The sequence below is a fragment of the Ixodes scapularis genome, unplaced genomic scaffold, assembly GCF_016920785.2.
Source record: "Ixodes scapularis isolate PalLabHiFi unplaced genomic scaffold, ASM1692078v2 PGA_scaffold3__209_contigs__length_174095766, whole genome shotgun sequence".
Classification (NCBI taxonomy): domain Eukaryota; kingdom Metazoa; phylum Arthropoda; class Arachnida; order Ixodida; family Ixodidae; genus Ixodes; species Ixodes scapularis.
The window spans coordinates 145,408,223-145,421,069 of record NW_024609868.1 but is presented as its reverse complement, the minus strand read 5'-3'; the positions used below and the strand labels follow the sequence as shown (position 1 = coordinate 145,421,069).

At 40.9% G+C, this 12,847-nt stretch overlaps 1 protein-coding gene across 1 annotated transcript in view; it reads left to right on the top strand.

Annotated features, from left to right (window-relative positions):
* Positions 1-11,992, top strand: part of LOC115314045 (nose resistant to fluoxetine protein 6) — a 30,036-nt gene extending 18,044 nt beyond the window's left edge. Inside the window, exons 8-12 of the mRNA XM_042292904.1 lie at positions 2,781-2,903; positions 3,998-4,118; positions 8,271-8,460; positions 11,705-11,847; positions 11,945-11,992. Coding sequence (XP_042148838.1) covers positions 2,781-2,903; positions 3,998-4,118; positions 8,271-8,460; positions 11,705-11,847; positions 11,945-11,992 — 625 coding nt within the window. The remainder of the gene's footprint in view (positions 1-2,780; positions 2,904-3,997; positions 4,119-8,270; positions 8,461-11,704; positions 11,848-11,944) is intronic.
* Positions 11,993-12,847: the final 855 nt, after the last annotated feature.

Here is a 12,847-nt window from a genome sequence, read left to right as displayed (position 1 = left end):
TAAGGAGCACCGACCATCAAAATCATATTTTTTTATTATTATTCGGAAGGATTGAAAACAATTCCGGGACATTTGTGAAGTAAAAAAAGGATTCCAAATGCCGAATTCGAAGTTCCCGCGCGTTCCGCGCCGGTGCGTTGACGTCTAATATTGCGGAGTCCCTAGAGTCCACTTTCTGTCACGCCTCCGTGCCGTTGCCATCGCGATCCAAAGCGAGGAGGAAAAGAGCGAGCACCAATGGACCAAAAAAAAAAGGTTTTGAGCGTTGTTGTCTGTTTTCCGAGGGAGGATACAAATCCAGGGGGCGGCACCACAACGGACTCCGATTTTCGGTATCTCAAAAAGAAGTGCCGTAGTGCGTTCGCAATTGCGTTAAAAAACATGTTTTACGATTGCTGTTAAAAGTGTCTTAGAAATTTCGCCTACAAAGCTTCTAAATTTCATGATTTTTGATGTCACGAATCAAACGAAGCGGGGAGGCGAGGAGCGGCAGAGGAGAACGCCAAAAATAAAAAGGCGTGAAAATTCTTTTTTTTTCCGCGATGCGTTTTTTTTTTGTGTGTCTATGACTACGACTTGCATCGTTTTAGACAATAAAAAATACAACCCTTGTAGTGTCAGTGCCCCTTTTAAGCAGAGGTATATACGTCCTTCTTTAAATTTATTATTAAAAATGCTTTTATTGAAAGATTATCCCTAATCACTGGTATTTTTGTAAACTGCCATGATCATGATAATTTGAGCATCAGCTGCTGACGAATTGACAGAGTTGGGCCAGGTTCAGAGTTAATTTGAAAGTAGCGCCAAACATTCCTAGTAGCAGATAAAACGGAACACATTCTAACCATAACACCGAGCAGTCGCCCTCAGATTTCCGCACTTTTAGTTTAGTTTTATTTTGTTTAGTATGTCAGTTAACCTCGGCTTCTCTTATTTATTATTGAATGCAATTTAAATTGCGAAGTGCAGAAAGTTTGCGTTAAAATCAATTCTCCACAGCCGGCGTGGCACTTCTCAAAAGTAGCACGAAACCTGACTTGTGGACAGAGCAAGTATGCTTTCTAAGCGAACATTTTTCAACTTTTGAGAAGAATTGTTTCACGAATTGACATCTATTACATGTACAAAGCTACGAATGGAACTTCTGGAAGGTAAATACTTCCAGTAAAGTGCACATTTGAGAACAATTTTAGCCTACTGTTTAGGTGCAGCAACTTTCTTTCTTTATATTCATTTGACTAATAAAAATGTTGCTTTAATCTCTACTGCGCAACATCAAAGCGCCAGATCCATATTAAGTACATATGGTTTCGCTCGCGGCACACATTACCCTATTAAAATAACACTTCGGCCTTGATATGTTTTGGGACCAACTCAGCGCTTCCAACCCCTTCATCCCATTAATCCCCATCAGCCCTTCAACCCTTCAAAAACCTTCAGGCGTTTATACCCTTCCACATTTCAGAGTTCCTCCGCCCTTCAGCCATTTAGACACCTAAAATGACTGTGAATCATAGACCAAAAAGTCAGTTGAAAACATTACTGGAAATGAATTTCAGACATTAAGCTTTATATGCATGTTGTAACTCAAAAAGACGGTAAGAAGCAACGATTACTCAAACATGGGCTCAAGCAGCTGTAGACGAAATCGATCTGAAATTATATGGATAACGAAGTTCTTTGTCGCAACAAATCACTCCCAAAACACCCACAATGTCGCTGGGTAAATTCTTGAGATGCACCGTAGTTCAACCAATAAAACCGAGCAGCCGCACTACATGCACATATATACACTCTCAGTAGCACGTTCAGCAAAAATCACGAACGCGCACCAAACATCCGCCACCGTTGAGAAATCCTGAGCACAGTCATGGTGTCGTTTCTGTTGCCGGCGCAGTGGAATCTCCGGCGTTTGTTCGCACGCTGGATGTTTTAGAAGCCGAATCGACGAAGATGAGCAGGAAAGAGGGCACTGAGTGTGATCCGCACACACAACTGCTCTATAAGATCTTGATCCGCACACCCAGCTACTCTATAAGATAGGTCCCACGCATTGGATGGGAAGCCGACACTAAGTGTCCGCTGGTTGCGCATTTAGTTTGCGCCCGCTGACAAAGATAAAATAAAGCGACGTTTCTGACGATGGCGGTATTTTGATTGACCAAAAACAGGATATCTTTATAAAAAGCACAAAAATGGCCACCTCACATTTTCCCCACGCCCGGTCTTTTCTTCGTGAAAGAAAACATAGCCTATTTCGTCGTACCAATTCAAGCCCCTGAAACGCATGCACAGAACACACAGACACAGCAATCGTGACATTAACAAAGGCCACAACAGAATAGGAACGGGGGAACGCCTCCTCAATTTTCAACACTATTGCGGCCTGCCGATGCAGAATGGCCAAGTGGCTTCCCCGACGCATATATTCTTAAAGGTCACGTGATTTCTCTTACGGACCCGTTTAAACGATTTTGATGGGTGCTTTGTTTCACGGAAGGGATTGGGACCACAGGCCTTAAAAAAGTATGACGGGTCTCGTACACCCTTTAAGAATTCTTGAAGGGTACGCCAGTCCCCTCAGAAAACCTTGACAAACATCTCAAACCCCTAAAACATTTTTTTAAGGATACGTCAAACCGTCTCTGAAATCCTGGTGGGTCCCATGGAAGGTTTTGCAATAGGGCAGCCACGTTAAGCATATTTTCATCAAGCTAACTGCTATGGAAAGAATGGTACAGAATTATTGCATTAACAATCATTTTGTTTTTATATTGCAGGAAGCCATGGACGGCAATAGCGGTGTTCTTGGTCCTATCGGCTTTGGGATCTTCAGTCACTGCGTGGCAGATGTATAACACCAACTACGATCCTTTTGCATTTGTTACTAGCGATGTATTTGTGTAAGTATACTCCACAAAATTTTTAATGTGTCGTATAGGCAGTGTTCGTCACAGCCCAGCAAGGTCCTTGTAATATACTTTTTTGGAGTTATCGTTCAACGAAACAACACGTTGACACAGTGAAGAATTTTTTGTATACTTATTTTCAGAATATATATCCGCTTTTAGGATGGTTTAATATAACTCCAGTTCTGACTTCCTAAGAGGCCTAAAGAACCCAAAATGCTTGTTGCTTTTCCAAGCACATTACCGTAATCTCATAGAAAAAGTGCTCCAGCCTATTTCTTTTCTTAAATGTATTTATTTTCGCTATCGTACTCGAAAAATTCTTAGTATCGCGAACAGCAACGTGTGTACTTGCTCACACTTTAAAACTGGCTGTCATGATTATTTTCAGTATAAGATTTATAATAATCATCATCATTAACAGTACAAGCAAAATCTAAAATACATTTTACCAATGCTATGGTTTCACGGCACATAATTCTAAGCCGTACTTTCCAACCACACGGAAAACACCTCTGCCCCGCGTTTCAATAGCACTATGTTTAGTTGACGTGTTTTTACGAAAAACACCATAATTCTTATGATGCAGAAATGAATTCGTCTACGCATACTGCAGGAAATCCAATGATCTTTTGTCTGCTTTATAAGTTGTGAAACACCGCATATAAGGAGTTGTTGTCCATTTTTGTATTGCGTTCCCTATGGCAACAAACAAAATAAATTTTAATTACGTCGTTTTTGTGCCATTTGTAATTATTGTCGAAAATAAGTCCAATGCAATATAGGATATTCTATGTTCCGATTAAAATTTTTTAGTGTTTTAATGTACATTCGTATCCGTATTCTATATCACCTAATCAAATAATAGAAAAAAAATTAAAAAATAAATGTTGCCAGTACATACTTAAAGGTGAGAAAATACCTACCTCTCTAAAAGGAGGACCACGACAATTATCAAGGATCATACAGTGCTTTGCGGAAGTAATTACCATTGGGCGTGGGTCTTATCCCTCTTGAAAAGTGGTTGTGCCAATTGCTGTAGAAGAAGGGCATATTCATCAAATTTGACGCACTTCTTTTTTCTCCAGAGCGAAAATGGACATGTTTTCAAACGTGTACATACTTCCCTCATGCCACGCGGTCTGTTTCTTTGCTGGATGTATTTGCCAGATTCTTGTTCAAAAGTATGCCCATATCCACATTTTGAAGGTAAGTTTCATGCTTGCAACAATAACCAATCCCTTAGACTATTCTCCTTGAATCTATTGAATTCGACTTCAACCATCTTGGCTTTATTACTCGGGGGGACAATATGGATATTTTTATAATAAAAGTATTCACCAATCTGAGCCGTTGCACGTAGAAAAATGAAAGTTCAACAACGTCTTTCGTTAAACGTTATCGTCCCTAACGTTAGAAAGATGACATTATATAGACTACAGGTTGGTAATTGGCCTATGAATATTCAGATTAGTAAAATAAATATGGAATCTTAATAAACGTATTTATCAGGATAATCCATTAACGTTTTTGTTTGGAAAAGTGTAGTTGACAATTCGAAATTCAGGCTTAAGCCCTTTGCTTTCTCTTTTTCGATTGCTCTACAATTGGGAGACATGTTCTACCCCTTGTGTAATAGAAACTTAACACTTCCCACGAAAATTCTGCAGATTAAACAGTATTCAAATTGACTCAGAATTTAGAGAGCACTGCAAATAAAATATTTAAAATTATGAAGAATACAGAGTACAACAAATACATTTTTAAACGTTCATGTTGACTTAGTCTTCAGGTGGTTTTACTGAAAATGTCAAAAAAAGACCGGGCGAATCGTGTAGGCTCTAACAAAAAATCGATAAAAGAAAATATTACAATTTTTAGATTTGGTTTTTAAATGTAGACATGGACTAAACGCTGTCATCAATAATAAATAAGCAAGCAATAATAAACGAAGAAACTAGTGAGCCGCAATAAAATATCATTCGATGCAAAGTTTAATTTCAACCCAATTTGCAAACTTCGATATATATAATACCATGCATTATTAAACTTTCAGCACGCAAGGATGGCTATTTTAGAGCGTAGGTCTTAGGCGCCCATTCTCTCATATGGTGGCGCCAACGTCGGCGTAACCGCGCGCGTTGCATTATGGGACGTCACAAACCTCTGCACCAATTCAATTTCTAGCCAAATGTAGCTGGGGAAATCGCTGTTCAGGTCATGTAACGTCACTTTTTCCGTTATATTTAGCCAATAAGCTGAATTTGTGTATAGGCTACGTGACAGAAAGTCATGTGACATCACTTTCCCCGCTATATTTAGCGGGAAAACGTTATTGGTTCTGAGCACACGTGACATCACTTTTTCCACAAAGCAAGCAGGGAAAATGAAATTATAATAGGACATGTGACCGGAAATCATGGGACGTTATTTCTGCCGATAATTTAGTGGAGACACTGAATATTGGTGTTGAGGCCACGTTACGTCAAATTTCCCGATAAATTTAGCTGGGAAAGTGTGGCGTGACGTGACGTCAGAAGAAATGGCTCAACTAGATGCCCATCACGAAATGCGGCTTCAGGAAATTCAGAGCTTCCAGCCAAAGAGCGTTTAACGTTCAAACGAAGAAACACAGCGCGAGCTGGGTTATAGGGCTCATCGTAACCTCGTTCTCCTCTCTGGCCTACCCTCGCACAGGGAGAAGCAATCAATATACAGGGTGAAACAAGGAGACGGCAGGCTCTTTAAATCGACCAGAAAATTCGGTTTCTTAACCTATCGCGCTCCGACTTTGTGCAGCGTTGCCCAGAGATGGTGTATATTTTTTTTTTTTGTAAAATTTGCAAAGAGCGAACTTACCTGAGGAAAAAGTAAAGAAAGAAAAAGGCTTAGCTGCTATGGAAACGCAGCGACGCCACCGGTCTGCAAACAACACGGCGCCGTTTCGCACATGAGACAAGAGATGGCGCAACAAACGCCGCCAACGAACGAGCATACGGCGCCGAGAGCAAGCCTTTTTAGCAGACGATCTTTTCGACTCAAAAGCGGCGTGCGTTCCGCAGGCGGTGACAGTCGCAGAAACAAAAAAGACAGACGCGGTAACGGCAAGAAACTGCAGTTCCTTGTCTGCAAAAGGGCCGGCTCTCTACGTCGTCTGCTCGTTCGTTGGCGGTAGTTGGCGTCGCGACCGCTTACGCCATCTCTTGTCTCCAGTGCGAAACGGCGCCGTGTTATTTGCAGACCGGTGGCGTCGCTGCGTTTCCATTAAAGCTAAGCCTTTTTCTTTCTTTACTTTTTCGTCAGGTAAGTTCGCTCTTTGCAAATTTTACAAAAAAAAATGCACCATATCTGGGCAACGCTGCACAAAGTCGTAGAGCGATAGGTTAAGAAACCAAATTTTCCGGTCGATTTAAAGAGCCTGGCGTCTCCTTGTTCCACCCTGTATATAAATGCATGTCTTTCTCGAATTCTCTAATATGGTATATTGCACAATCAAATTACCTCAAGAGATTCCCTCTTCGTTTGCATTAGAGAGGAGCATAAAAAGGTGTAATTTTTACACTTTTCTGTAATGCGAAATTAGAGCGCAGCTCTCGACGTAATTTGGCGAAACTTTTCACGTCAAATTTTACTGCTAAATTTAACGAGAATGCCAATGGACCTTTTCCATATACCGACGGCACCAGGCGGTGGCTGCGCGAACTAAAAAATCGAGGAAGTGACCTGCGCTACCAATCAATAATGGGAGCTACGTTACCAGTTGCTTCGCTCTCTGAGCAGCGTCGCGTGCCCAATGCAACGAGGTAGGCCTAGCGCGACTTTAAAGAAGGAAATCCGTAGCGTCCACCCAAACGTCGTGTTTTTCTTTCCGTCCACTTTCTTTTTTTGTGTAACACAATTATATATATGCTGCAATTACGTGTTCTACTCGTCGATTTACAGCCTCATTCCGAATTTCCTCGATTTTTTCGTGCCGACTTCCACCGCTTGGCATCGGGCGCTCGCGCGTGCGCAGAACGCTTCTCGGAAAAGGTCCATTTTGTGTATAAGTAACGTGATAAAAAGTCATGTCGCATCGTATTCCCCGCTGAATTTAGCAGGAAACGCAGTTGGTATTGAGTTCACGTGACGTAAATTTTCCCGCTAAATCCTGCATGGAAACCGTATTTGTTTATAGGTCACGTGGTACAAAGTTATGGGACGTTATTTTCCGCTAAATTTAGTGAATAAACTGAGTTGTTGTTGAGTTCACATGACATCAATTATGCGGTTAAATCTAGTGGGGAAACTGAATTTGTGCGTAAGACACCTGATACGGAGTCGTAATGACGTTTTTTCCGCTAATTTAACGTGGAAACTGAATTGGCGTTCAGGTCACGTAACGTCACTATTTTCATTCAATCCTTCGTGGAAACCGCATATGTGTTAATGCCACGTAGCACTAAGTCATGTGACATCATTTTTCCCGCTAAAGTTAGCGGAAAAATTGAATTGCTCGCGAGCTCACGTCAGCTCAATTTCCTTGCTAAATTTAGCGGAGATCTTGAATATGTCTATTGGTCACGTGACACGAATCATGTCACGTGACCAATTCCCGCTAAATTCATCGGGGCAACTGAATTGGTGCTGAGTTCACGTGACGTTCCAAAATGTAATGCGGGGTTACGCTGACGCCGACGCCACTTAAGGCGGGAACAGGCCTCTAAGAGCTGCTCTCTAAAATGCCACATGACAGTCAAACTGCAAGCAGTTAAGCCTAACGGTTGCAGTCGTTTTGTAAATTACGACAAAGATACCCAGACACTGGCCAACGGCCCAAGTGTGAATATATCTATTCTTCTTTGAGCTTTTAAGACCCCAGGATTCTCACACAAAACTCAAAATACGGTTTAAACAACTGATATCTCAAAGCACTTACCGCATGACAAGGAATCAGAAAATAGAACGGAAATTGACTTTGTATGTTACCGTGTCACGCTGTGCGCATCTGCTGTAACTTAGATATCCCGAGGTTGAAATCATCGGTGTGAAGGGACGTCTTAAATGACGTACATGGCTAATTAATGAATTCTAGATTGGCATTCATAATACAAAATTGCCGAAAAAAATGTATATTTCAAAATGTTATTCTTATTAACTTGAAATATATTACAACTGTTAGCTCCAATTATGCTAACTCAATGAGATTCCGTAAACTGATTATGAAATCGTTGTTGCATACTTCATGTATAAATTATATTAGTCATGTATTTAAAATTATAATCGTATCATTTTCGGAAGTATTTTGGCAATTCGGGCACGACTTAAAATAAAAGCACAAAACACATAAAAATAAATTTATATCTTGTTTTGCACTGTCAGGTTCTGCAGCTGTTCCTTTGGTGCCTAAGCCTGGCATGCTGCGCCGCCTGCATGTTCGTTCGCTATTTTTGGAACCACGAAGACAGACCGTCGATGGAATGGGTCAACATCTTGGTAGCGTTTTGCGCAACACCGCTGTGGGCCATCTCCTTGGCGTGGCCTGCCTTCGCTTGCGCCACAAAAAGGGGAGGTAAGAAAACTGAGTAATTCTGGAAAGCGCCTGATCACACTTCTCCAGAGCTGCGGGCTTTGGTTGGCCTTATTCAAATAATATATCTGAATGTAACTGGTCGTAATATTTCGCTCGTTTAAGTTTTGTAGGCTGCGTTTGGCGTACAGCAGATAGGCGAATGTGGAGTCATGCCCATAATATCTGGGTTTCATTTCTTACAGAGTAATGGTGGTCTAAAAACTGTATTAGATGTGTCTTGCCAATTCGAACAATATCGCTAGTAGTCGCTAGCTGAGACTATTCTCATGCTTTTAAAGGGATGGTGAACTTAAATTTGTATTTCAGAAAACAATGCAGGAGCTGTAGGCGGGACGCTATAATCCCTACAACACTACTGGTAAGGCGATATTTCTAATGAACAGCGTATTTCTGGAAAAAAAGGTCGAGATTGAACGAGGCCGACGAAGCGCGTGACATCAAGATATATCGTTTCCTCCTCTCTTCGCTTCGCTCCCTCAAGGCGGCAAGGCGGAGAAGACGCGAGGGCGTTCCCTCCTCTTCTCGACTCTTTTCGGAGCAACAAGACGTAAACATATCTGTCAAATGCGCCTCCTTTTTTTTTTTTTTTTTGTTGAAAAATACGTGTTTTTTTTGTTTGGGATATCGCTGTATGAGTGATGTTCTTGTGATTCTAGCACCCTAGCATCCCGTTGCACGCTTTTGCCGCCGTGTTTTGTAGAATCCAGATTTCGGTTCAGCATCCCTTTAAGCATCAAAATAGTTCGAACTTTGAGTTGATCAGCACCATACCTTTCGAAGCACTGTTCGAGGATACTGATCACCTAAATATACAGCTGTGTTTTTGCACAATTCACACTACTCATCCGGTGTGCGAGAAACGTTACTGAAACTTTCTAATAGTATGAATGTCGCGACAATTTAAGGTATGAAAAAAAAACTTAAGCTTCACTTAGGCTAAATAAAGAGGAAAAACTTGTATCACAGCACATATATATTACTTATAGATATTTTAAACATCAATATTTAAGCGATACTGAAAGTGAAATGTCAAAAGTAATGTATACCATTCAACATAAAAAGACCCGGAGCTGACGAATTACAAAGGTGGCGAGAAAGAAAACGTTTGTTGATATTTTTTTATGAAAACAGAATGGTGATATTTATTTAAACTCTCCCACGTTTTCATATATTTAGTGGAAGCGAGATAACAGTTATTCTTTCATTTACTAAAGATACACAATACAAGAACATTCTAAGATTTCTTTGTTCCACTTCCATGCATTGGATTCCCTGTTAATCCTTGAAAACACAAAATCATCTGTTAAGTTGCAGTGAAATTAAGCTAATTTGTTAAAATGCCAGCTGAACGTTTGAAGGACACACACACAGAAACGAACAAAATGCAGACAGACCGCTGGACTAGGAGCTATTTTAATGAAATCTTTCTCTTTAGTCCGCATATTACGCTAAATGGATTCTTCCTCATTTTCAACATATCTGAACCTCCGAGTTCCTTTTTTTATGTATATGAACCTTCGTCTTCCTCTTCTTCCGTGTGCCTGCCAAGCGTGCGGCTCTTCGCAGGTATACCAGTTTCTTGTGGGGCAGCGCGATAGATGGTGCACTCACGCAGTTTTCTCCCTTCGCGTATATACCAAGGGCCTCGAAATTTCTCGAGCAACCCTGGTGCGATTTTTCGTCAGGATGTCGATGTTGGAAAGGTTTGGCGCACAGGTGCACACCCTATAATGGGCAGATGTGCACACACCCATTGTCGCTTGTTCACATGTGCACCAAACCTTACCACCATCGACATCCTGGCAAAAAATCGCACCGTGGCTGCTCGAGAAATTGTCGAGTCCCTTGCTATTGACGCGAAAAAAGAAACCTGCGTGAGTGCGCCGTCAATCGCGCTGTACCACAAGAAACTGATATACCTGCGAAGAACCGCACACTTGATAGGCACATGAAAGAAGAGGAAGATGAAGGACCAGGTATATAAACAAAGGAGCACGAACGTTCAGATATACAGAAAAGGCGGAAGAATCTATTTAGCGTAATATGTGGACTGAAAAGGAAGGCGATTTCATTAAAGTTGTTTCTAGTTCAGCGGTGTACCTGCCTTTTTGTTCGTCTGTGTGTGTGTGTGTCCTTGAAACGTCCAGCTGGCATTTTAACAAGCATGAACCAACTAGGTCAGATTCATGCCGTCGCAAGTTAAGCAAAATTGCATCATGTTGTTCAGCAAAAAAGGGTTTTAAAACTCTGGAAGACATTGGCCCTTCGTGATTGATTGGAAACCAAATTTCACTGAGTGATTCACTCTCGCGTTTTTTGGCACGCATTCCTAAGCTACAGCGAAAAACTGTTAGTCTTTAGTTTTGGCGAATGTTGATATTTGAAATTTTTAATGCATTGCAGCAAAGCTTCTCAAGCCGATTATTCGCAAGAGTTGTACTATAGGCGTTTATTATGCAAAAAAAGTTTCAAAATGGTAAGAATTATAAACAAAATGTCAAAACAGAACTTGTTTAAATGTAGGGATCCATATCCCCTTTACAGGGAGCCGGAAGTCATGCAAGCTACACAAAATCGCAAATTATTTACAACTAATACACTAAAAGTAACTGCATTGAAATCTGCAGATATCCAACTTGAACGCGAACTTTTATACTGTCATCAGTTACCACGAAGTGTACCGGGCTGGTAGATTAAAAAAAAATGCACGAATGCCTTATTTACAGTCCGCTGTTCCGGGAGCTTGCAGAGCTGCTATAGTCACCGACAGTTTAAAAATACTAGGGTGTGGCCAATCACGTTCAAAATCCCTGCTTCGTGATTCGTGCTTTGGGTGTTGTATCGGCGAATGCCGCAACGTTATTGGGTGATGAGCGATACTGAGACGCGCAGTGGATTTGACACAGCGAGCAAGAAATGAAAAGACAATGTGGAAGGGTTTACACCGAACGAGCGCTTTTTTTTTCGTCGCTTTAGCGCTGTGTCGACTCCACTAAACATGCAACGACTAACGCGCATTGCAACCCCAATTATGAGATGCGCAGATCTCGCCTGGACTAATGTTACACAAGCTGTTGGTGACAACATTGTAAATAGAGGGTACTTATTTTTGACATTTCATTTTGATAGTAGCTATAGAATGACAGCACGGCAACTGAAAATACGATTCTTCGGTCTGCAACGTTAGCATGAGAATGTCTGATTGTGTTTCACCGCATTTCAGGTATCCTCAGTCATTTTTTGTCTTGGGAGGCATTCACCCCTTTAAGCCGACTGATCTTGGGAGTCTACATCATCCATTTGCCCTTGCATTACCTGATTTACTACGAAAGTCGGGAAAGAACACCATATTTTCATTTCACGCTGGTAAGAAAGTTTGTTTCTTTGAACGTTCATGAAGTCTGGCCGAAACCCGTATGTCCTATAATCCGACACATGTTAAGACAAAGTGTTACTATTACAGATGATGCCGTTATCCCAGAAGTGCAGAAGCATTTTCAGTACTTTATAGCAAACTAACGACTCAAGAGGCAACGAAATAAGTCACGAATAACGGTTAATTTTGCTTTTTAAACTGTGAATCACGAACCAGCATGATTTTCGAGAATATGCAGTTCTGTAGATTCGCTCATGGTACAAGAACTTATGTCACGCAAGTGCGGCCACCCCGTTTATGGTGCGTTGCATGCACATGCATTTCAAACTTCCATAAACAAATTACTTCACAGACTTGGTATCTCAGCGTTTGTGAGGAGGCGTGCTGGTGTTTAAACAGCGAGGTGTTTCATACAAAGATGATGACTCAAAATGGTAAGCTGCCGATATTCCGAAACGCAGGCAGCGTGCAATGATGACATGATGGACCGGTGCCATTGGTGACCACTGTTTTCTTTACAATAAAAAAGCGCCTTCTGCTTCGGAATTTCTTTAAAGCGCCCTAAGCTGGTAAGCATGTCACTTGAAATTTTGAATTATTTTTTTAATCATATTTCCCTCAACCGTTGTATTATTTGAAAACTATGTACATAATTGGAATAGTTAAATAAGGCTTGTTTAACATATTGTTTATTGAAGCAATAGCTTTCGTGAGCAAAATAAACATATGGTGATTGTATATAACACTCCTTAATAAAAACACAGTGCTTGCCTAAATCCAATTACAACCAAGTCATGTTTTCGGAGAGGGACGATACGAATTGATCATTTTCTATACATTAGGCATTGGGCGCCTGTTTATAAGAAGTTTTGCAAAATTAAAATAAATCTCCTTTTATATGTCATTCATTAATATCAGAATACGATAGAATTTGACATCAAGATATATTTTGAGCAAGCCATTTAGTTAGTGCTGAAGGTAATGCAACAT